This window comes from Prionailurus bengalensis, chromosome E2 (genome assembly GCF_016509475.1).
Source record: "Prionailurus bengalensis isolate Pbe53 chromosome E2, Fcat_Pben_1.1_paternal_pri, whole genome shotgun sequence".
Classification (NCBI taxonomy): domain Eukaryota; kingdom Metazoa; phylum Chordata; class Mammalia; order Carnivora; family Felidae; genus Prionailurus; species Prionailurus bengalensis.
Genome location: NC_057352.1, coordinates 35,102,042 through 35,127,402, shown reverse-complemented (window position 1 = coordinate 35,127,402; position 25,361 = coordinate 35,102,042). Strand labels below are relative to the sequence as shown.

Genomic DNA, 25,361 nt, shown 5'->3' with positions numbered 1-25,361 from the left:
ACTAATGTGTGCCGAGCGTGGGGGACCCCGGGGCCGGGCGGGAACATCCGGGCGGAGCTGAGAGGCAGCCGCCGAGTGGGCGGCCGCGCGTGTGCATGTGAGCACGCGCGGGAGAGTGAGCGGGAGCGCGCGCGCGCGCCGCCGACCCCCGCCTGGGAAAGAGCCGGTTGCCATGGGAACGCGCCGCGGCCCGAGTTAATCATTTCCTGTGGAAAGTGTGCGGGAGGGGCGGGAGCGGGGCGGGCCGAGGAGGCGGCGGCGTGGAGCTGCCTCCCGCCGGCGGGCCGGGTCGGGCCGAGCCCCGGGCTCTGCGGCGACGCCGGGATCCTGCCTCCGCCAGGCCGGTGAGTCGGGGACCCTGGCGGGCGGGGGGCGGGCTGGGCTCTCGGGGTCCGCCCGGTCCGCTATTCCGGGCGCCGCGTCCGGGCCCGCCTTGCCCGCAGGACCCCCTCCCCTGCCCGGACCCGCCGCGGGGCGCAGGGAAGGCCGGGTGCCGGAGAACCAGCCCTGCGCAGTCGCCAGCCGCCCCCCGCGCCGTCCAGCCGGAGCCGAGGACCTTGCCCACAGCACGGCCTGGGGAAGCACGGCCCTTGGGGTCCGAGCAGCCTCGGGACACCCCCCCCCCGCCCCCCTTCCAATCTCTTTGGCCCAGGAGAGCCGGAACCTACCGCGGGAACCGCGTGTCCCGTCCGCGCACCCCCCTCCCTTTACAGAGATCCTCCTGTACACCCAAGGATCTCTTGAAGGCTGCAGTTTCCAGCCCTCCCACCATGTACGTTCCCTGGGCAGTTCGCTTTCCCCCTGGAAGGGCAGGGGGAGGGCAGGCCAGCCTGAGGTTGGCAGGAGGGCCTGGGCCAGTGCCCTCCTGGGCAGTGGGGAATTGAGCCACTGACAGCAGCAGCCTAGGGGATCCCAGTAGGGAGAGCAAGCCAGAAGCCACCTCCTTCAACCCCCTGTTGTGAGTTAGAGCAGAACTCTGGCGCAGTGAAGGGCCTGGTCCTGGAACATTTTAAAGAGGAAGCTGTATTTAAATTCTCAAGTACTCCCCCAGTCCCCAACGTATCTGTCTCAAGGTTGTGGGTCAGCTGTCCCTGACCTTTCACCTTCCCCAGCCCTGAGGCTGAGTGAGCACCTCTCCTTGCCCAGGCACACTCCCCATGCCCTTGATAAAGTAGCTGTCTCCTTGGCCAGAGAGAGTCATTTGCAAGGAATGCAGCCTTAGAATGGGGCTGTATTTGCAGTGACTGGACTTTAGGGACATAGGGTGATGAGTTCTGCTGTCCTTATGGAGCCGAGGTTTTGAAGTCTGTGTTGTCCTGGAAAACCCAGGACGTGTGACTGTGTGCAGGGGAGGGCCCAGCCTCTGTCCAACCTTCCTGACCTTTTCCCCCAGAGAGACTAAGCCCTCCCCAGCAGCAGTATCTGGGCAGTTGTCAAATCTGTCCCTTAATCATTGCAATATCCCTGGTCTGGGGGCAGTGGGGGCTGCACTCTACTGCCATAGCCTAAACAAAGAGGGGCAAATCTGTTCCTCTCTCCAAGCCAGCCCCCCTGCATTCACTCATCCCTGGAGAGAGGGAGATCACTGAAAAATAAAGATTTTCAGTTCCTTGTACATGCCAGTATTGTTCTGAATACTTTATATATGCTTTGTCTAATTCTTATACCAACCCTATAAGGTGGAGTTCTCCCCATTTTCAGATGGAGATAGTAAGACATGGAGAGGCAAAGTAATTCTCCCAAGGTCACACATCTACCAAGTGGCCAAGCTGGGTCTGAACCAGTTTTTGGTCATAGCCACTCCACTACTTGTCCCCATTACCCCACCCCGTGAGTCCTAAGTTGGTAGAAGCCCCAGCCTTGGGCTTATTTGAGTCCTGGATACTTTTGACCTTCCCACCCTTCTGGCTGCTAAATTCAGCTGCTTTTTCCTCTTCAGGATCTTGCACACACCCTTCCTCTTTCTTCCTGATATCTTCCTGGCTGCTCCTCTGACTTCCCTTCCAGAAAGCCACAGCAATATTGTCTCCTCCTGTCCCCACCCCTCAGACTTAGAGGATCTCCTTAAAAGTCTTCTCCCTCACCCGTGGAATCGACCTTCAATGCCCATCTCACCTATCCGGTGGCTTTGGCATGTAGGTGGAGCCTCTCTCCCTCCTTGCCCGTTGCAGCTGGTCCTCAGTGTTGGTTGTGTGCCCAGCTCCATGCCAAGCAATCTGGAGCAAAGGACATCTGGCTATTCCCCCTGGTTCCTTCCACTCCACACTGGTCCACATCCATTTTCCTCAGTGGGATCTGGTACACATATTTGAATTAGTGTCTGCCCTGTCCTATGGACCATAGTCCAGTAACACTGTACCCAGGAGCTTCCTCCAAGTTGTCTTCCTCAGTCCAGGAGCCTGGCATTCTTCCAGAGCTCAGCTCTGTGACCTTCGGTCACCAGATCTTCTGCCACCCAGCCCTGAACTCTTCTTTGTCTCTCCGTGCTCCAGTTGTTCCTGGCTCTGTTGACCCAGCATGCTCAGATCTCTCCTATTCTAAATACCACATTCTCTGAATTCAGCCTGTCCTCCTCATCCTAGCCAAACTTCCCCAAAGAGAAGGAAGTGGCAGCTTCCTTTAGCCCCGCCCACCTCTTGGGCCTTCCCAGGTCTGCCCTCTGCCCTGCTCCACTGATATGCTCCCTTCAAGAGCCCCAGCCGCTTTCTTCAGTTTGAGCTCTCTGTGGCGTCACTCCCTGGGAACTGACCATCCTCTCCTTCCCACTCAGCATCCAGTCACGTCTGAGGACTCTGCACCTGCCTGGTGCTGTTGTCACCTCTGACCTTCCTTCTCCAGCTTTCCTTACCACCCAGAGTGAGCTCTGGTTACCTCTAGTATCACCTTTAGTGATTGTATCCTCACCTGTGGCATTGGGACGCCCAGAAGCCTCTCACCTCCGAGTCTCCTTGTTTTTTTCCAAGATGCAGCCCGAGCTTCTGTCTGCATTTATTTCAGGGCATTCACCCATCAAGCCACTGCCCGGAGCTTAGTGTGGGTGTTGCTGCAGCTCCAGGCTGGGTGGTATGGGGCTGCACAGATGATCGTTCTGTGGGCCCTACCCTGGGGAGCCATCCAGGGTCAGGGGAGTGGACACCGATCAACCAGATAATCTTTACTGTCTGGTAGAAAGCAGTCTGCGGCCCAAGTGGCACCATTAGTAAGTCCCCGGGTGCCTGAAACTCCCATTTTCAAACCAAAAGCAAATTCCACATCACCTCCCTGAGCTGACTTGACTTCTTCTGTTAACGGCATCACTGTCTGAGTCTGGCACTGTAGCTTGGTACTTTAAATGCCCTCACAGCTGCTTTGCCACACGATAGGTGCTCCATAAAGACTCGTATAGTGAATGCTTAAAAGTCTGTCCTGTCTATTGCTCAGTTCATGAGGGACTTCTGGGGCTTTCTATCCAGACCAGTGCTCCCCACCCCATGCCCCCCATTCTCCCATACCACCTGGTGCTTCCCTGCATTCCTGTTCTGATTGTGAAGGTTTGTTGAAGTGCTTACCACCCTCCTGACAGGGAGCTTTGAGGCCCCATCTCTCCAGATCAAAGAGGACCCCTGGTAGGTGTCTGACACACAGCAGACACCAGATAAATAATTATTAAATGAAGAAGGAATGAATCTTTGCCTCTTACTGCCTGCCAAGTTGTAGCCACAGAGTGAAGGCTAGTTGAATACATGAATGAGTGGCCTGTAAAAGAATTTGATATATATAAGCTTAGCTTGTCACTGGCCACAGTCAGGCCCGGTCTGATTACGTTTATGGAGATGCTGTTGACTTTTGCTTCCTCCTTGTGGGGCTGTGACCTGGCGCGGAGGCTGCCAGGCTTCCCGTGGAGGGGCTGAGATGTGAGGTCTCCACAGTGTGCCGCAGACACACCTGACGGGCTCCTCACCCACTTCTGAGCCTCCTACTTGGAAAAAAAAAAACACCCCGAAATGGTACCGTGTTCTGTTTTATCCCACAAGCCCCGGGGATCTTTGGGGTGGGATGGCGGGAGGGGTCGGGGGTGGAATTGCAGTCGGGGCTGCCCTTCTGGGTAACAGGTGACCCTGTTGCGGATGGCGGGCTCCGATCTGCCCCCCGCCCCCCCCCCCCCCGGGGTGCCTGCCAGCCCGCTTAGTCTCGCCTCCCCTGTTCTGTCCGCAGGCTGCCCGGCGCCCCGACGACGAGGCCGCTGAGCCCCGGGCCATGGTCCCGTCTCGCCGGCCGTGGAACCTGGGAGCCACGCCCTCGCTGCGCGGCCTGTGGAGAGTGGGCCGGGCCCGGGAGCCCGAGCCCGGGATGGCTCGCCCCGCCCCCGCCAGCCCGGCCGCCCGCCCTTTCCCACACACCGGCCCGGGGAGGTTGAGAACTGGTGAGTCCGCATTTTTAAAATGCCTCTTTATTTCCCTTCCTTCCTCCAGATAGCAGCGATGAGGCCGGGCTTTCTCGCAAGTTCCTAGGCTCAGTCAGAGCTGTCAGGTAATTACAGGGTGCCCGGCAGCCCGCGGGCCGGCGCGGAGTCGGAGTCGGGGCGTCAATCTCGCCGGCGCTCCTGCCCCGCGCCCGCCTGTAAAGAGAGGTCCAGGACGCCGAGTTAAACTTCAACGCGGTCGCTGGAGTCGGGGGACAACGCCGCCCAAACCACGCGATCTCCGGCCAGCCGGGTCGGGGCGCTGCGCGGGCGGCCCGTCCTTGGTCCTTGGCCGAGCGCTTGCGGTCTCGCTCCGGTTTCTGCCCGCAGCTGGTAAACAAGGTAGGTGAAGTGGCAGCCCGGTGCCCGGCGCGGCACTGACACCTGATCGCGGCCGGCCCGCCCGCGGGGGACGTGAGGAGCGGACCGAAGCCGCGCCGGAGCGTGGCCCCGCGGAGTTTGGGTGCCATGCGCTGGGTTTCAGGTGCCATCTGGGGCGGATCCTGTGGGGGCCCCGACAGCAAGTGGGCAGTGAAGGAGTTTGAGTCTGGACCCCTGCTGCCCCTTGGGGGAGTGTCCTTCTTTCTGGGTCATGTCCCCTGGTGCCTCACACACCAATAAGTGAGCAGCACCTCTGATTTCCAATGCGGACTGGATCATCGGGTCTGGTGCACTGCCCCATGACTGTCTCCTGAGCTGAGCTGGGGCAAGTCATCCTGGAAGTGTGGAAGGACAGAGGGGTCTTCAGTCAAGATGTCTTCAGAGGCTTGCTGTCTGTTGTTCTGACCCCCAGAGGAAGGGGGTTAGATTACCAGCCTGTCTGAACTAGCAAATTCCCTCTGGGCCATCAGATCCAAACCCTCTGATGTACAGAAGGGGAAACTGAGGCCCAGAGAGGGCACACAGCAAACTCCTGTTCAGTTCCTTCTCTCCCACCACTTTGTGCCACTGATGGCAGCCAGAGTGATACTCTCCAGAGTTTCTCTGTAGGGGACGGTGAGGCTGGGGATGGCCCCGGGAGGGTCTCTGGAAAAAGCTTGGGCTCTTGGGTCAGATAGCCTCAATTGTCTGGAAGGGGATGAAGATATATTCCACAAGGTTGTCCTAAGGATTACAAATATAATATGAATGAGTATTGCTTTTCTGGTTAAAAAAAAAAAAAGAAAAAAAGAAAAGAGCAAAAAGAAAACAAGAAGCAAAAGACGAAAACAGGTTCCTTAGAACACTAAAAAAACCCTTGAAAAATCAAGAACACAGAAAACCCCAGAAAAAGTATAAAAAAGAAAATAAAAATTACCTACAAGATCGTTAGTGAACATTTTATATAGTTCCTTCCAATCTTGTGTTTGTGCGCATGCATGCATATAAATGAGTATTATGAAGATACAGACTTAGCCACTTTGAAAATTTAAGGCAAAGGTCAAATGAAATCCTGTGTGTGAAATGCTAAGCAGAGTGCCTGCCACTGAGTAGGGTTCCAGCCAGCTTGGTTCCCCCCTCCCCTGCCCACCCCAGCCCCTCTGTCTCCACCCCCACTCTTATCACTACCTTCAGAGGGATAGTCAAACAGAGGGTGGTGGGTCAGCACATGGGACTGGAATACTGGGTCAGCGTGACCCTGGGCATGTTATTAACCCTTCTCAGTTGTGGTCCTGACGGCCTGCATTTGTGGCCACTTTCTGTGTACCTGGCACAGAGTGAGCGTTTTACATGTGTCATTCCGTTTAACCCTCGCCACGGGACTATGAGCTTGGTTCCTTATCCCCATGTTCTTGACAAAGAAACTGAGGATCGGGAAGGGCATTAAGGTCTCGGAAGCGCTTGGCCCAGGATATCATTACCCCCCAGCGCGGTGGCTCTGCGGCTTGCCCCTGGGAGGTGCACCCCCTTTCCCATCCCATCCCCCCTCACGAGCTGTGGTGGGGGGTTGAGGTGGGGGTGCATGGGATACCCATACCCCACTCAGCTCTTTCCCCCATCCAGTGAGGGAGGCAGTGTGTCAGAGGCTCAAGGGGATGTGCTTTAGCTGGTCCCGAAGATGCTTTTGGAGGCTGCAGGGGCCAGGCCACCCGGTGTGGGGTTGGTCTTTATGAAGGCAAGGGAGAAATTGCCACCTAGAGGCAGCCTTGGTAATAAAACCACAGCCCTGGGGTGCACCTCCTGTGAAGGTTGGCACAGCCAGCTTGGTGTCGGCTTCCCTTTGCTGCTCTCTGTAGAGGGTGTTCATGAATGAGCGCCAGCCCCAAAATCCACTGTGGAGGGCGGGGAGCACCCCTCCTGCCCCGGAGGCCTTGGGTGCCTTCCTGAGGAGAAGCTTGGGGTGGCTTTTGGGAAGAAAGGAGCACAGCCCCTGCCTGGTGCCAGGCCTTCCCTCTGAGTAGGTCAGGCGTGTGAGGGCGTGTGAGTCCCTGCTGGCCGCGCCCGGGCCGGCCCGGAGTGTGGGGAAGCAGAACTCAGCCAGGGCCCTGGCCAGCGGTCTTCAGCCAGGGGCCTAGCATCTTACCCATACTCTCTGTCCCGGAACAGGGCGTGGAAAAGATACCCCAGTCAGCGGTGACGAGGACTCCAGTGCCCGGAGCGCAGCTCGCCCGGCCCTAGCTCAGTGCCGGGCCCTCAGTGTGGACTGGGCCGGCCCTGGGAGCCCCCACAGGCTCTACCTGACCGTGCAGGTAAGCACTGGGGCCTTCGGGAAGGTGAGGGCCCAAGCCAGGCTGATGTGTCTTCGCCCTCTGAGCTCCCAGCAGCTCTCTGGGGTCCCCAGCAGGCTCTCTGGGGAAGCGAGCACTGAGAGAGAGCCGGGGACCTGCCTTGGTAAGCTTCTCACAGCACGCAGAGCCCGGATGGAGCAGTTTGCTTTACTGGGTTATCTCAGGGAAAATCGCAGAGCAGGTGACAGAAAGCTTTCAGCCACACCCTGGCTGAGGCGTTAAAGTGAGAACTGCGGGGCCTTCGCTGAGGAGCTCTTAGGAAAACAGGCAGGTTTTGGGGTAGCCGTTAATTCCTACTCAGCATGTTTGTCCGTGGGGCAATACTTGTATTTCCTATTTAACGTGAGGATCCAAAGCCAGACAGAGGACTTTGCCAAAACTTGGATTCTTTTCTCTCGCAGTTATCACCAACTGACTTTCAAAAGACAAATTTTATATATATTTGTATATTTGGTTGTAGAGATCATACATAATGATAGTAATAATAGCTGCTATTTATGGAACACTGGTTTTGAACCAGGCACCGGTGCCATGTATTATATAGCTCACATTAGTACTCATGGTCCTCGTAACAGTCTCAAGACACAGCTACTGTTTTATTGGAGGTGTATGGATGAAGTAATGGAGGCCCAGAGAGGTTATGTAACTTGCTACTGGTCCCACAGCAAGCGGGGATCTGAATAGCTAAGCATGATGTGCTCGATAACTTATGGTATAAAAGAATTCACACAGGGATATAACATCTCGAAGCTGAATGTTTTTTCCAGTCCTGCATCTTTTAAGAAATTCACTATTAAGAGTTTGGTGTTTATGTATCTTTCCTATATAATCACTTAATTATGTTTATACAATTTTATTATTTATTTTTACAAATTATTTTGTGACTAGCTCTTTCCCTCGACAGGAAATCTGGTGATTTCTTCATGCATGTCAGTATACAGAGAACTACCCCATTCTTTTGAACTGCTTCATAATATTCTACTTCAGGGTTTACCATAGGTTATCTAACTGGTGCTCTGTATTATTTCTGGTTGCAATGAGCTACTTAAATATCGATGCATTCTCACAACTGTGGCTTTGAATAATTTAAGGATGGCACAGGCACTGCACTTTTTAAAAGAATACAGATATTTATGAAGTGCCTCTTCTGTGCCAGGTTGTGTGCTAGGTGCTGGCCCATAACCTAGCGGAGAAATAGACCTGACAGCCTGGCAGCCTGGCAGCCTGACAGCCTGCCACAAAATAATCAAGTGATCACAAGTGTATGAATGCAAACTGGACAAGGACCATTGACACAGTAATGGAGGATGAATGACCAGAGTCACTTGGGCGGGTTGCAAAGCTCCCTGCCCAAGAAAGATTGCACACAAGAGGGCTCACTTTGAAGGGACATGGGCACATGGGGGGCAGGAGGGAGAGGAAACCCAGGTGCCCTTTGAGGGCATATCCTCCCTCATGCAGATGAAAGTCCTGGGCCTGGGCGGCGTGTGGCCCCAAGTCCTGATCTGAATGTGGCCCAAAGCTTGATGTGGCTTCAGGAGCAGTCTTGGGCTTCAAGGCTTTTCTTGGCCCTTCTTGTGTGGTTCATCTGCAAACCGAACCAAACAGTCTTTCTTTTATGTTAAGGTCTGCAAGAAAAGCAGGTCTGGTGTGGGAACAGTTAAAGAAACTGGAGAAGCCATTTGTTTTTCCTCTGAGTCGAGCCATTGGTAGTTAAATCGGGAGGTGGTCAGAAACTGGCTGCCTTGAGTTGGGCGGTGGCTCTGTTCTTGAATTTTGATTATGGGGTGTTGGGTTGTGGTTGCTGCTGAGTCCTGGGGTCAGCAGATCTGCTGAGAATCTGTGAGGAGCTCCTGTAAGCAACCAGTTTCCATGTTGGTGTCCTTCTGGGCCCCCATGAAGCTCCATTGTGTTTATAGTTTGCTTCGAGGACAGGGATGTGGGGCTGAAGGAGGGACCCGGGCACTGTGGGGTGAGCAGGTAGGCTTAGTGAACCTCCCCCCTGCCCCAGCCTCTCAAGTAGTTAAAACCTGAGATGCTCCCTCTGAAGGTGCTGCAGAAATCCCCAACCCCCCTGGCGTCCCGGCTGCCCTTCCTGTGGCTTGGCCACCAGGCCAGAAATAGCGTGACCTTTGCTCTGGTCGGCAATTGGAAACTTCCAGCTGCTGCCATTGCCGCCACCGCTGACAAGCCTGCTCGTGATGGTGTGGCAGTTGGTCAAAGGGTGGGGACAAAATAAAGTCGGGGGGGGGGGAAACTTTCCTACATATGAGAGACTGTGCTCGCCACCCTCCCTTCTCAAGTAGAAGGTGAGGTCGAGAGAGAGGGAGTCAGAGACGGTGAACGAGGCTGCTGATGTTGCTCTTTTCCTCTTTTCCATTCTGTTTATTGGATTCGGGGTTACAAAAGTTAAAAAAAAAAAAAAAGGAAGAGTGCAGAAAAAGTACAATGCTAGTGGCTACCTGATATCGAGCCCTTTCTGTGTGCCAGAGGCTTTGAGGACTTTGCACGGTTCCTGCAGTTCCCCTTCACACCAGTGGCATCAGGGGGCTAGTACTGTTTCTCTCGTAGGAATGGGGAAAATGAAGCTTCAGAGAAGGTAAGTAACTTGCCCAGAGCCACACGGCTCACCTGAGGCGCAGCCATGTTTCACACCCAGCTCTTGCCGACTCTGGACTCAGAACGTTCTTTTAGACAGAACGTTTGTCTTTTGTTTCCAATACAGTAGGCACAAAGACACCAAAAACGTGTCTGTAGGGGCACCCGGCTGGCTCTCAGTCGCATGAGCGTGCAATTCTTGATCTTGGAGTTGTGAGTTCGAGCTCCCTGTTGGGTGTAGATGACTTAAATAAATAAAACTCAAAAAAAAAAAAAAATGTGTCTATAATGCCCCTTCCCAGATAATTTCTATTGACATTAAAAAAACAAAACAGAACACTGTAGATGCTTATAAGGCTAAAAATAGGTTCAAAGTGAAATGTAAGGACTCTTTGCCCTTTTCCCCCACATTCTCTTAGTTTCTTTTTACTCCCCCAAAAGTTTAAATGATGCGCGTTTCTCCTCCTAGTTGCTGCGTCACCTGACCTGCCAGAGACAACCATTGTTTATACAGTTCCCCAGATTTTTTTCAAGGCCTGTTTTATTTCTCTTATCCTCAAATGGGATTGCACTTTGCATGCGGTTCTGCGGCTTGCTTTGGATGTCTTTCTGTGTGAGCTGCAGGTGATCGTCTCCAGATGACTCTTTCTGCCCCTCCCTTCTCTCTCTCCCTGCCTGTCCACCTGTCTGTTCCTCCTTCTTGGCCTCGGTTTCTCCTTGACCAGGAGATGGGGGGCATGGGCTTCCCCTGCTTGTGCAGATTTGTGTGCCCCCCTCTTGGCAGTCTCGAGCTGGGGGCAGCTGACATCGCGGGGGGTGTTGCCCTGAGATTGCCGTGTGCCTGGTGGGGCTGGACAGCCCTGCGAATGGTGGGGCTGTGGGCCCGCAGCAAGTAGGCTGCTGCACTGATGACTCCCGCCCCACAGAGCCTGCAGGGACAGCCCAGTGAGCTTCACCTGAGAACTTCTAAGTGCCCCAGAACCTTCTTTGCCAGTGCAGATAGCTGGCTGCCGAACGGGGGCCAAGAGAATGCACTGCCACTGTCCTGTCGTGGCATCTGGGCACATTTCCTTCCAGACCCCGGGCCTCATTGTCCTCACCCACTCACACAGCGAGGGCTGGGTCCCTGTGCCCGGGATGCTCCCAGCTCCAGGAGCACACCATCCGCAGGCTCAAGGGCGTCCCCTCCCGCCTGTAGTCCCCTTCACGTGAGGATTCTGGTTGTGTCTTGGCAGCAAGCCCTGCTGGACAAGGGGTGCGAGAACAAGAGTCAGGGGACGAAAGAAGAGAAGCTCCTGAAGAGGCAGGCGCCGGGCCCCAGGCGGGACCGGGAGGCCCAGGAAGCTGGTGGCACCATGAATGTAGAGAAAACAGGTAAAGGAGGTCTGCCCGCCAACCTGGAATAGCCCTCGCTAAAGCAGGCACTGGCAGGGAGGCTGCTGTGGCATTTGGACTGTCCTCACACCCTGTCCTCCTCACCTGGAGGTGGCCCAGCCAATTCCTGGCCACCTTGACGTGGGACTCAGAGACCCTGGCCTGCCCATCCCACTCCAGGGATACCCTCCTCCCACTGCCCGCAGGGCCCCACCAGTGATAAGAGGCTTTGGCCTGTGTGGGCTGGGGTTGAGTTTCCCTGCTTTTTGTCTTTTCCCCAGTGCTTGTCAAAAGCAGGCCAAGGGTGGCAGCCTCAAAGACGCCACGCCTGTGGAGAGAAGCCTGACCCCATCCCCTTTATCTGTGGATGCGTCAGGGACCCAGAGGCTCTAGGACAGGGCTTTGCTCTGCTCCCTCAAGGCCAGGGTCAAGGAGCCGGTGGCTCCATTCTTCTCTGACCAGGATGACTGGTTCTGGAAGATTCTATGGACCCCCTTTGTGGGGCTTCTCCAGCTCAGGGAAACCTGAGCTCAGTAATTGGGGAAAAAGCATCCTCAGGAGCCCAAAAGGAAGGCCAAGACTGTGTGGAGAAAAAGCAGCTGGTCTTTCCCCTGTTCTCTTCCTCCCGTCACCAGGGGTCGATCTGTGTTTCTGAACTTGCTGTGTGGTGGAAAGAGCCACTCCCTTCTCTGGGGTTGTCCCAGAGCTGCAGTCGCCTGTCTGGCATTCAGGGACAGGTGTTGGGGTCTGGCTGAGGTGTGGGCAGACAGGACTTGGGAAGGGGTGAGCTGTCCAGCCAGTCAGATCGGCTCTCCCAGTTCGTGGAGAAGAGAGAGACCAGTTTCTGTCAAGGGGGTGGACTGAGCCTTGTCAGTGGGGCTGGGGCCAGACTTCTGTCTTCCTGAGCCCAAGGCACAGTGAGCAGGCAGGGTCTCTGAGGCATGCTCTCATTTAAAACTTGCACTGACATCCGACCCGCTGAGAGGCATGTGGCCTTCTCAGGGCCAAGTCCCATTCACTCCCTGGCCCCCAAGTGCCTCTTTGACCTCACCTCTCCCTCCCTCCTCTGGCCTTCCCTTAGCTTCTTCAAGGTCTTTTCTCCCCTAGCAAGTGCTCTCTAGGCCCTGTCCCAGCTCCCCTGGCTGTGCCCCTCTGCTGGGGTCAGGATGAACCCCCGTGTGGGCTCCAAGGGCATCTCAGAACCTTCCGAGTGTCCTGGATGAGAAGGACTATTCTGTGTCTTGTTCCAGCCCTATGGTCTGTGGGATGACGCTCACTCACTTCTATGCATCCTTCATGGATCCCAGGCTCCTTTCCCAAGGTTGCCTCACTGGGACCATTGTCCCCACTTCACAAAGGAAGACCCCCTCCCCACACCCCCATCTCCCAGGTGACAGAGAGAGCTCTCAGGACCTAGAGCCCTGGTGTGTTCCCCACCACACCATGGCAGTCTGCAAAGGGCTGAGGGCCACGCTGGTCACATGCTGCTCATGGCAGCCCCGTGTGCAGGCCTGGAAGCATCCACCTGACCTCACTCTCTCTAGAACAGATAGCAGAAGCTTGGCCAACTGTGTATGATATGCATGCTGTGTCACATGCAGGCCACACTGCCAGGGCCACTAGCCAACCGGTAACTGAGCCTGCTCCAGCTCTCCAGAGGGTCTCGAGTCGAAGCTATTCCAAGGGATTGTGAGGAAGGGAAAAGCCGTGTGTGCTTTACTTGCCCTCTTGAGAGTGGGGCCCGAGATCCCTCAGGGTCTACCCTCCTGGGAGCAGGCCTGTGACATCCCACCCAGCCCGGAAACTCTATTGTGGCTTCTCTGAAGTCTCAGTGAGCGCACTTGCTGCCTCCCGGTGGGTTGAAGCTGCCAGCAGGGTGTGTGACTTTAGGTGCAGAGTCTGGGGGCCCTCCAGTCCTGCCCCATAGGGCTCTGGCTCCTGGGATGTAGCGTGGGGGAGCCCCGAAGCCTGGCTGCCCTCAGACTGGAGGCTTGGAGACAGCAGGTGCCACTTGTCACACCTTGGACCCTTCTTTCTGCCTCCTGGGGCTTTGGTTGGGTCCCAGTTCAGGCTGCCCAAGGGGAGAGGCAGATCTCCTGCCTTCAGAGCCTCTCCTCTACCCCACTCCTGCACACCCCCTGCTCCCCACCTGCAGAGACCATGAGCGTTCTTGGTATCCTCCAGGCAAGCTATGACAGGCATCCCAAGCCCTATTGTCACATCGTGGGCCTTGATTCTGTCTTTGTCCTTCTGTCAGTCTCTCTGTTTCTCTCCTGCTCCTGGTGACAGGACAGTGGAAGGCCGTGGGAGGAGGAGGATTCAGGCTGAGGTACCACCCTCTCCCGCTGGTATTTATCACTTTGTCGTGCCTGTGCAGTCCCTGTGCTCAGCGCAGGTGTTGGCCCCAGAGCGGGCCTGGCTGTGTTCCTGCTCACATGCTGTGTCTGTCTCTGTGTGTCCTGGTCTGGCTGCCCCTTGCACACGCACACCCTCCCCTTGCCCCTTCTCTGTGTGCAGGTGACCACTCCCTGCAGAGGTCAGGGCACAGGCTGGGGAGCCTCTGCCTCTCTTCTGTACTCTAGAGGGGGTTTGGGGTTTAAAGAAATCACGTTTTCCCCCAAGAATAGTGTTTTCTGGGGAGAGAACCCCGGACTCTTAATCAGCTGTTGCCAGAAGGCATGTCTTTCTCAGCTGCGATTCCTTGCGGCCTGGCCACAGGGAGGGTATCGCCCATCAGACCTCGGACACATACTTTGAAGGGAGTCTAGGGTGAAAGTCTCTTGCCTCAGTTCTTATCCAGGCAATTCTGTCTCTCAGAAGCTGCCCGCTGAAGCGGCTTCCTCCAGGGCCTGCCCCGGCCAACCCACGCCGCTGCCACCCCCAGCCCTCGCCCCGCTGGCTTGCATCCCCTCCCCATCCCTGACGGTCTGCCCTGCCGTGACGGGCCCCCTCTCCTCATCCAGGGGGGGTCCTCTGCTGTCCTTTCTGATCGGCCACTACTTTGCTCATAGGTGGGCGGCTCTTTGGCAGCGGGAGGTGCTCGAGCCTGGCGGGGCCGCCAGGTGCAGCCCCCATGGTGCATAGGATGGTGGAGGCCATGTCCCAGCTGCAGGAGGAGAAAGCCCGGCTACAGGAGGAGCTGGCAGCCCTACAGGAGAGGCTGGCCCTCCGAGACAGTGACCAGCAAGCCACATCCACCCAGCTGCAGAATCAGGTACCTGGGGAGGATGGGATGGGCAGAGGCCACTCCCCCCCGGGGAGCAGATCAGAGGACACTGCGTGGGCCGCCCGGAACCAACCCACCGGGCGGCCGACGTGATGGACAGATAGGGTCTCCTCTCTTGGCTCAGGAATGCATGAGGGGGCAAGGTGGCAAGAGTCAGAGGCCTGGGTCTCCCATCCTGCTCATCCTTGTGCCCCATTCCTCGTGGTTCCGGGGGGCCAGGACGTGCCTCTCCAGGAGTGACAGGCTGTGTGTGTAGATGTGAGGGAAGCAGGGAGGTACAGGGTCACTCCCAGCCCTAAGGCCGGTGCCGAGTCCACCCCATCTTATTCGGTGCCTTGGACTGGGCAGTCCAAGTGGACAAAAGTCACTGCAGTGGTCACCCCAGGGAAAACTGGTAGGAAAGGAGAGGCTGGTGTGAGTGCATGCGGGAGGAGAAGCACTCAGACTCTGGAAGCCAGGGAGGGCCTCAGGTTTATGCTGGCGAGTGCTGTCTCCTTCCTCGGCTGGTCAGGACATTCGGGACCTCGGCTGCATGCCCTGTGGGACTGACCGTGGGCCCTCCTTCCCCACCTGCACGTGGACCCCGAGGCCCCTTTCCAGAGGTTCACTCCCCACACCCATGGCCAGTGTCTGTCTTTTGTGTCTGTCTGAACTTTCCCACTTCCCCAAGGTCCCCCCACCCTCTCTCTACATCATCTCTGCCTTGGATCTGTGCCCTGAGCTGTGGGCCCAGGACTCTCTGTTGACGGGCCCGCCTTCACCTGGAGCCAAGTTCTTACTCTGTGGTCACCCACCATGTGGACCTTTTGCTTGGGGAGACATCACAGAATACTGTGACTTGTTCTCAGTTCCAGGGAGCAGCAGATTCTTTTTATGCATTTTTAATTTTTATTTTTTAAAGAGGGAGGGAGAAAGAGGGAGCAGGGGAGGGGCAGAGAGAGAGTGAGAGAGAATCCTGAGTAGGCTCTATCCTGATGCAGGGCTCAATCTCATGAACCGTGAGATCATGACCTGAGTTGAAATCAAGAGTCAGATGCCTAACCCACTGAGCCACCCAGGCGCCCCTATGCATTTTTTAATGTAGGATTTTTCCCCCAGCTTACGGATGTATCCTCTTCTCCGGAACTATCTGTTCTGACCACTTGTTCCTTGCTGGGTTAGGTGGGCCTCCTTGGGGCATCCCTAGTGCCCTGTGTCTCCTTCATACACTGACCCCGTTGTTTGCTGCCTCTGGGCCTGTCTGCCTCACTCTCAGGGGCTCTTCTAGGCAGGGTGATACACTAGCTTTGTGTCACTGTTGCTTCCTTCGGTGCCCGCCTGCCTCTCTCCCTCAGCTGTTTGCTGAGTGCGCAGTGTGCCCTGGGCACCAGGCTAGCCACTGGGGATGTCCAGGTGGGTAGGTGTGCTCTGGTCTGTGGAGGCTATGGTCTAAGGGAGGACAGACATTTGTTACATGTACCCATGTGAAGTTAGAAGAGCGACAAGGGCTCTGCAGGTGGGCACACACACAGGGCATGAGGGCTTGTACCAGAGGCCTTTGTGAGGGACATCAGGGCCTGGCGGGGAGGTCAGGGACAGCCTCCTTGAGAAAGTGGTGCTGGAGCCAAGGTCTGGCACAAAGCAGAGGAAGGGGGTTCTGAGCTAAGGGAATAGTCTGTGCAAAGGGACTGTGGCAGGAGGAGCAAGATATAGGGGCAGAACCAAAGCTTGGGTAGCCCTGTGGGACTGGGGGCTCGTCCAGGGCCCACCCCACAGGGCACGCCTGGCCCGTGGCAAGAGCTTATCCGCAGCTCTTCCTTCCTTGACCTTCTCCAAGATAGACTGTCCAGGCAGTTAATTTTTGAAATAAGTTTTTTTTTTTTTTTAAAGAGGTTTACTGAAATATAACTCACATACGATTCACCCCTTTAAGGTGCACAATTTAAATACATTAAGTATATTGAGATGGTGATACCACCATCACCATCATCCAATGTCAGAACATTTTCATCACCCTAAAAAAGCCTAGTCACCCTCCTTTCCCCCTCCCCCCACAAGCCCTGGCAACCGCAGATCTGCTTTCTGTTTGTGTGGACTTGCCTTTCCTGAACATTTCATGTAAATGAAATCATAACCATGTGTGGCCTTTTGTGACTTTAAATGAATTAAAAAAAAAAACATTTTTTCCCTTTTATTAGCAAAGTTGGCTTACTTTTTAGAGGGGAAGTTGAAGGTGAAGGATCTTGGCCTTTTTGTGGTCTTTGTGCCCCCAGGTCTGCAGATATCCCCAGCCCCTGTCCTCTCCCATCCCCGGCCCCTCTGGATGATTGAGAGAATTCAGAATGGTTCTCCGTCTTTGCTCAGGCTTTATCCTTGAACTTCCTGACTGCCAGCTCTTTTCTGAAAACTTCAGGGGGTGCACCTGAAATTCCAGGTCCCTGAGCTACTCTTCGGAGGGTCCGAATCTGTGGAGCTATGTTCAACCAGATGGGCCGGGAGCCGGGTTCAAATCCTGACTTTGGACACTACTCAGTTTCAGCTGTGGGACCTTGGGCTGGTTAATTACCACTCTGCACCTCAGTTTCCTCATCTGTCAAGTGGACATAAAAGCACCTGATGAGATGATCCAGTATTGTGGTTGTTGCTGCCAGCACCGCCATCTTTACTGGGAAGAGTTTTGGATTTGGAACCACACAAACAGGGTTCTAGTCCTGGCTGTGCCACTCGCTAGCTGTGCGGCGGTAGGAAGTGACTTCCTCTCCGAGCCTTCGTTTACCATTCTCTAAACTGGGACTAATCAATGTTGCTTCATGGTTATTGGACAGATCAATTGTGAGACTGGACAGAAAAATGGGTGATAAACTGTAAAGTGCTAATGCCTCGGGAGGTATCACTTCTGTGTGCTCTGGTCTTCTGTCTGCCTCACTGTGGTTTGACACAGATTGACCTTCCTCCTCCTCTAAGAAGAAAAGCCCATCAGTGGGGGACACTCTGCCTCACTGCCATGGTGCCTTATTCCCAACCTTTTCCAGACTTGCCTTCTGGGTGTGGCTCTTCCTGAAGGCAGGGTAGCCTAGTAGTTGAGTTTGAGGGCCCTGTAGTGGGGGTGGTCACTCAGACCCAAGTTTAATCCTAGATCCACCACTTAGTGGTCAGGTGACCTTGAGCAAGCTGCTTAACTAAGGCTTTCACCTCACCCACCCCACTCTGAACCATGTCAGAGTTCTTGGTCAGACTTGAAAACACTTTAAACCAAGTCCTTGGCAACCTCCATAATTAAATTATCCTTGGTGACCCTGATATCCCTGTGGCCATAATCTTGGGACCAAAAGGGCATATAAAAAGCCACCTTAACTAAGGCTTAATCTCTTGGAATCTCAATTTCTCTTCCTGTAAAGTGGGGATGATAATAGTGTCTACCTCATAGAATTGGGGATTCGAAGTGATGATCTCAGGAAGTCCTGTACCATGCTGGCAAACTGACTCAGGAAATGGGGCTGCCATTATCACTGTTGGAACCTGGGCTTGTGGGGGCGGTGGGAGTCTTTTGAGGCTTATGCACTGATAAGTGTCAGATGGCGCTAGCTGTATTTACCAGGAGCCCACTGTGCTCCTTGTGGGGAGCACGCGGGCCCAGGTCTTCGGTGCTCAGGAGGACCCAAGCCACAGAGGCCACTGGTCTTGGTCTGGCAACAGGAGAGAGACCGCGGCTGGTCTGGATGACCCTCCCTGATGTTGGCAACTATAACCCCGAGCCACATGCTATAGCTCCCCTCCCCTTTTGTGGAAGTGCCTGGAGCAGTGGCCTCCACACTCCCAAGGCCCTGCCAGTGTTACACGTTACCAGACTGGCCACACACACACCCCCCCCCCCACCTTATTGCCCCTGAACTTCCAGATAGAAGCTTAAAAAACTGCTCAGAGACCACAGGCTGGTAGACTAGATCTAGCCTTCAAGTGTGTCTGATTTGTTTGCCTTTTTTTTCTTTTTAACCATTAAAAAATTGTGGTAGAATATGCACAACAGAAAATTTATCACTTTAACCATTTATTTATTTATTTATTTATTTATTTAATTTTATTTATTTTTTTTTAATTTTTTTTTTCAACGTTTATTTATTTTTGGGACAGAGAGAGACAGAGCATGAATGGGGGAGGGGCAGAGAGAGAGGGAGACACAGAATCGGAAACAGGCTCCAGGCTCTGAGCCATCAGCCCAGAGCCTGACACGGGGCTTGAACTCACGGACCGCGAGATCGTGACCTGGCTGAAGTCGGACGCTTAACCGACTGCGCCACCCAGGCGCCCCTAATTTTATTTTTTAAATTTACGTCCAAATTAGTTAGCATATAGTGCAACAATGACTTTAGGAGCAGATTCCTTAATGCTCCTTACCCATTTAGCCCATCCCCCATCCCACACCCCCTCCAGTAACCCTCTGTTTGTTCTCCACATTTAAGAATCTCTTATGTTTTGTCCCCCTCCCTGTTTTTGTATTATATTTGCTTCCCTTCACTTGTGTTCATCTGTTCTGTGTATTAAAGTCCTCATGAGTGAAGTCATATGATATTTGTCTTTCTCTGACTAATTTCAATTAACATAATACCTTCTAATTCCAACCATGTAGTTGCAAATGGCAAGATTTCATTCTTTTTGATTGCCTATGGACATTTGGGCTCTTTACATATTTTGGCTATTGTTGACAGTGCTGATATAAACATTGGGGTGCATGTGTCCCTTTGGAAAAGCATACCTGTATCCCTTGGATAAATATCTAGTAGTGCAATTGCTGGGTCATAGGGTAGTTCTATTTTTAATTTTTTGAGGAACCTCTATACTGTTTTCCAGAGTGGCTGCACCAAGTTGCCTTCCCACCAACAATGCAAAAGACATCCTCTTTCTCTGCATCCTTGCCAACAGCTGTTGTTGCCTGAGTTGTTAATGTTAGCCATTCTGACATACGTGAGGTGGTATCTCATTGTGGTTTTCGTTTGTATTTCCCTGATGATCAGTGATGTTGAGCATTTTTTCATATGTCAGTTGGCCATCTGGATGTCTGCTTTGGAGAAGTGTCTATTCATGTCTTTTGCCCATTTCTTCACTGGATTGAGTGAAGTGGCGTTTGAGTTTGATAAGTTGAGTGTTGAGTTTGATAAGTTATAGATTTTGGATACTAACCCTTTATCTGATATGTCGTTTGCAAATATCTTCTCCCATTCTGTCAGTTGCCTTTTAGTTTTGCTGATTGTTTCCTTCACTGTCCGGAAGCTTTTTATTTTGATGAGGTCCCAGTAGTTCATTTTTGCTTTTGTTTCTCTTGCCTCTGGAGATGTGTTGAGTAAGAAGTTGCTGCAGCCAAGATCAAAGAGGTTTTTGCCTGCTTTCTCCTCGAAGATTTTGAAGGCTTCCTGTCTTACATTTAGGTCTCTCATCCATTTTGAGTTTATTTTTGTGTATGGTGTAAGAAAGTGGCCCAGGTTTATTTTTTTGCATGTCGTTGTCCCGTTTTCCCAGCACCACTTGCTGAAGAGACTGTCTTTATTGCATTGGATATTCTCTCCTGCTTTGTCAAAGATTAGTTGGCCATGCATTTCTGGGTCCATTTCTGGGTTCTCTATTCTGTTCCATTGATCTGAGTGTCTGTTCTTGTGCCAGTACCATACTGTCTTGATGATTACAGCTTTGTAGTATAGCTTGAAGTCCGGGATGGTGATGCCTCCTGTTTTGGTTTTCTTTTTCAAGATTGCTTTGGCTATTCGGGGTCTTTTCTGGTTCCATACAAATTTTAGGATTGTTTGTTCTAGCTCTGTGAAGAATGCTTGTGTCATTTTGATAGGGATTCCATTGAATATGTAGATTGCTTTGGGTAGTACCGACATTTAACAATATTTGTTCTTCCTATCCAGTAGCAGGGAATCTTTTTCCATTTTTTTGTGTCTTCTTCAGTTTCTTTCATAAGCTTCCTATAGTTTTCAGTGTGTAGATTTCTCACCTCTTTGGTTAGATTTATTCCTAGGTATTTTATGGGTTTTGGCTCAATTGTAAATGGGATTGATTCCTTGATTACTCTTTCTGTTGCTTCATTATTGGTGTGTAGGAATGCAACCGATTTCTGTGCATTGATTTTATATCCTGCAACTTTGCTGAATTCATGAATCAATTCTAGAAGTTTTTTGGTGGAATCTTTTGGGTTTTCCACGTCGAGTATCATGTCATCTGTGAAGAGTGAAAGTTTGACTTCCTCCTGGTCGATTTGGATGCCTTTTATGTCTTTGTGTTGTTTGATTGCAGAGGCTAAGACTTCCAGTACTATGTTGAATAACAGTGGCGAGAGTGGACATCCCTGTCTTCTTCCTGACCTTAGGGGGAAAGCTCTCAGTTTTTCCCCATTGAGGAGGATATTAGCATTGGGTTTTTCATATATGGCTTTTACTATCTCGAAGTATCATCCTTCTTTCCCTACTTTCTTGAGGGTTTATATCAAGAAAGGATGCTGTATTTTGTCAAATGCTTTCTCTGCATCAGTTGAGAGGATCATGTGGTTCTTGTCCTTTCTTTTATTGATGTGATGAATCATGTTGATTGTTTTGCAGATAGTGAACCAGCCCTGCATCCCAGGTATAAATCCCACTTGGTCGGTCATTGTGAATAATTTTTTTTAATGTATTGTTGGATCCGGTTGGCTAATATCTTCTTGAGGATTTTTGTATCCATGTTCATCAGGGAAATTGGTCTATAGTTCTTCTTTTTAGTGGGGTCTCTGTCTGGTTTTAGAATCAAAGTAATGCTGGCTTCATAGAAAGATTTGGAAGTTTTCCTTCCATTTCTATTTTTTGGAACAGTTTCAAGAGAATAGGTGTTAACTCTTCCTTAAATGGTAGAATTCCTCTGGAAAGCCATCTGACGCTGAACTCTTGCTTTTTGGGAGATTGTTGATTACTAATTTGATTTCTTTACTGGTTATGGGTCTGTTCAAATTTTCTATTTCTTTCTGTTTCAGTTTTGGTAGTGTATATGTTTCTAGGAATTTGTCCATTTCTTCCAGATTGCCCATTTTATTGGCGTATAATTGTTCATAATATTCTCTTATTATTGTTTTTATTTCTGCTGTGTTGGTTGTGATCCCTCTTCTTTCATTCTTGATTTTATTTATTTGGGTCCTTTCCTTTTTCTTTTTGATCAAACTGGCTAGTGGTTTACCAATTTTGTTAATTCTTTCCAAGACCCAGTTTCTGGTTTCATTGATTTGTTCTACTATTTGTTTGTTTTTTGGTTTTGATAGTATTAATTTCTGCTCTAATCTTTATTATTTCCTGTCTTCTGCTGGTTTAGGGTTTTATTTGCTGTTCTTTTTCCACTTCTTTAAGGTGTAAGGTTAGGTTGTGTACCTGAGATCTTTCTTCCTTCTTTAGGAATGCCTGGATTGCTATATACTTTCCTCTTATGACTGCCTTTCCTGCGTCCCAGAGGTTTGGGGTTGTGGTATAATCATTTTCATTGGCTTCCATAAACTTGTTAATTTCCTCTTTAACTTCTTGGTTAGCCCATTCATTCTTTAATAGGATGTTCTTTAGTCTCCAAGTATTTGTTACCTTTCCAAATTTTTTCTTGTGGTTGATTTCGCGTTTCATAGCACTGTGGTCTGAAAATATCTCGATCTTTTTGTACTTGTTGAGGGCTGTTTTGTTTCCTAGTATGTGGTCTATTCTGGAGAACGTTCCATGGGCACTGGAGAAGAATGTATATTCTGCTGCTTTAGGGTGAAATGTTCTGAATATATCTGTTAAGTCCATCTGGTCCAGTGTGTCATTCAAAGCCATTGTTTCCTTGTTGATTTTTTGATTAGATGATCTGTCCATTACTGTGAGTGGGGTGTTGAAGTCTCCTACTATTATGGTGTTACTATCAATGAGTTTCTTTATGTTTGTGATTAATTGATTTATATATTTAGGCTATCCCACATTTGGAACATAAATGTTTACAATTGTTAGGTCTTCTTGGTGGATAGACCCCTTGATTATGATATAATGCCCTTCTGCATCTCTTGGTACAGTCTTTATTTTAAAGTCTAGGTTGTCTGATATAAGTATGGCTACTCTGGCATTCTTTTGGTGACCATTAGCATGATAGATGGTTCTCCATCCCCTTACTTTCAATCTGAAGGTGTCTTTAGGTCTAAAGTGGGTCTCTTGTAAACAACATATAGATGGATCTTGTTTTCTTATCCATTCTGTTACCCTATGTCTTTTGATTGGAGCATTTAGTCCATTGATGTTTAGAGTGAGTACTGGAAGATATGAATTTATTGTCATTATGTTGCTTGTCGAGTTGGAGTTTCTGGTGGTGTTCTCTGGTCCTTTCTAGTCTTTGTTGCTTTTGGTCCTTATTTATTTGTTGGTTTTTTTTTTCATTTTTTCTCCCCTCAGAGAGTCCCCCTTAAAATTTCCTGCATGGCTGGTTTAGTGGTCACAAACTCCTTTAATTTTTGTTTGGGAAACTTTTTCACTCTCCTCTATTTTGAATGACAGCCTTGCTGGGTAAATAATTCTTGGCTGCATATTTTTCTGATTCAGCACATTGAATATATCCTGCCACTCTTTTCTGGACTGCCAAGTTTCTGTGGATAGGTCTGCTGCAAACCTGATCTGTCTTCCATTGTAGGTTAAGGACTTTTTTCCCCTTGCTGCTTTCATCATTCTTTCCTTGCTTGAGTATTTTGTGAATTTGACTATGATATGCCTTGTTGATTGATGGTTGGCTTTTGTTGAATCTAATGGGAGTCTTCGGTGCTTCCTGGATTTTGATGACTGTGTCTTTCCCCGGGTTAGGAAAGTTTTCCGCTATGATTTATCCACATAACCCTTCAACCCCTATTTCTGTCTCCCCCTCTTCTGGGACCCCTATGATTCCGATGTTGTTCCTTTTTAATGAGTCACTGATTTCTCTAATTCTTAAATCGTGCTTTAATCTCCCTCTTTTTTTCTGCTTCATTATTCTCTATAATTTTGTCCTCTGTATTGCTACTTCTCTGTTCTGTCTCATCCATCCTTGCCTCAGTGGCCTCCATTCAAGATTGCAGCTCGGTTATAGCATTTTTTATTTCATCCTGACTAGCTTTTACTTCTTTTCTGTCCGCAGAAAGGGATTCTAATCTATTTTCGACTCTAGCTAGTATTCTTATTATCGTGATTCTAAATTCTGGTTCAGACATCTTGTTTGTATCTGTGTTGGTTAAGTCCTTGGCTGTCGTTTCTTCCTGCTCTTTCTTTTGGGGTTAATTCCTTCATTTTGTCACTTTGAAGGGAGAAAAGGAATTAATGAGTTAGAAAAAATTAAAATTAAAAAAATATTAAAATTAAAAAATTAAACACACACACACAAAATCAAATAAATGATGCTAGCTCCTAGGTGTGTTTTGGTCTGGGTGTTGAAAGTGGCTTGATAGGTTAGAGAAAAAGGGGGGGGGGAAGGAAATTGTTTGAAAATTTGAAAAAATGAATACACTGAAGTAGACTAAAATGAAATGATGGAAGTAAAATGGAATTTGAAAAAATTTACACAAAAGTAAAAAATATAGTAGAAAAAAATGAAAGAAAAATATTTTTAATAAAAATTGAAAATAAAAATGATTTTTTTCTCTTTCTGTATTCAAGAAAAAGAAAGGAAAAAGAGAAAAAAGAAAAAGAAAGAAAATTGAATAGATGGACCAGTAACAGACTGAAATGCCACTGCAATTACTTCATTTTCATCTAGAAGTCAAACTATGAAGCACTTTATAGTTCGTAAACTAAGCAGGTAGAGAGACTTGTGTTCCTGAAGAGCGAGGTTGGCCCAGTGGGGTGGGGCTTAGTGTAATGGCTCTGTTCTTCACTAGATGGCGCTGCTTAGTTTACTGGGGTGGATTGTGGTGGCGCTTGTAGGTGCGTATGCTCATGCGCGGGAGCGGTGAAAATGGCGTCAGCCAGCTACCCATTCTCTAGTATTGGAACTCTGTTCTCCCAGATCAGCAATCGTGCACTTCAGCTTCCCTTCACCCCCCCCCGCCCATCCGGCTTTTTCACAGTCTGTGACCAAGCCCCAGCCAGCACCCCTCTCCTGAGTTTTGTCTCAGATGTGGCTGTTTTTCTCGTCCTCTTTCTTCTGAGGGACTGTGGCTTTGACCTGCTTCTTCCCTCTGCAGAGTGTCTCACCGAGCAATGGCCAGGCGCCGGCCACACCCAGGAATGCTTGTGGGACCGTGCCTGCTGGTGGTGCCCAGAGAGTGTGGTCAGGTGCCAGCCCTCCCTAGAAAAAGTTTGCGAGATAGTGTAGCAGCAGCGTTTCAGGGATTATGGAAAATCACAACACACATCTGGCACCAGGCTTCACCCATAATGACCTTATGTGGTTGTTCTCTGGGGTCTGCTGGGACCAGGTGGCCTCACAGTCTCCACCAAATGTTCTTCCAGCAGTGGAACCGCTTTTCCCTGTGTGGCCCGAGAACCTCCCGGACCCCACTCTGCTCCTGGGGACTCGCCCTTCCCACCAGAGCACCGCCAGATATCGAGCTGCAGAGTTTCAGACTCCGCGCTCCCCCTGTTATAGTCTTAATGGAATTTAAACCCTCTTCTTTCTCCTTTCTCCCTTAGTTCAGTCCCTGTGGCTGTTTCCACTTTTCTACTTTCTCTTTAGCTGCTTTTGGAGGGTGCTTTTCCCATATTCTCCTCCCCCGCCTCCATCCTCTCTCCGTGTGCTAAAGCAGCTCCCTGCCCTCCACAGCTTCTCTCTCCCCAAGTTCACCTCTCTGTGCCAGGTACCTGCTGAATTTTGTGGTTTAGGTTGTGCAGATTGTTGTGTTAATCCTCAGATCATTTTTCTAGGTGTGCAGGATGGTGTAGTGTTGGTCTTGCTGTATTTCATGGATGCAAGACACACAAAAACACTTCCATGCTGTTCCGCCATCTTGGCTCCCCCTCCCATCTTAACCATTTTTAAGTGTATAGTTCACTGGTATTAAGTATATTCACATTTTTATTCATGTTGCAAACCTGAAACT

The 25,361-nt window shown here is 50.9% G+C and overlaps 1 protein-coding gene across 4 annotated transcripts in view; it reads left to right on the top strand.

Annotated features, from left to right (window-relative positions):
- Positions 1-238: 238 nt before the first annotated feature.
- The window catches only part of KIFC3 (kinesin family member C3), a 43,264-nt gene continuing 18,141 nt past the window's right edge, over positions 239-25,361 (top strand). Inside the window, exons 1-5 of one of the 4 annotated variants that reach the window (XM_043599307.1) lie at positions 239-344; positions 4,195-4,402; positions 6,968-7,110; positions 10,983-11,121; positions 14,133-14,335. In XM_043599307.1, coding sequence (XP_043455242.1) covers positions 4,237-4,402; positions 6,968-7,110; positions 10,983-11,121; positions 14,133-14,335 — 651 coding nt within the window. In that variant the 5' untranslated portion in view covers positions 239-344; positions 4,195-4,236. Of the gene's footprint in view, positions 345-4,194; positions 4,403-4,502; positions 4,784-6,967; positions 7,111-10,982; positions 11,122-14,132; positions 14,336-25,361 lie in introns of those variants that run through there. The other 3 variants (XM_043599306.1, XM_043599308.1, XM_043599309.1) reach the window with 3 other exon arrangements.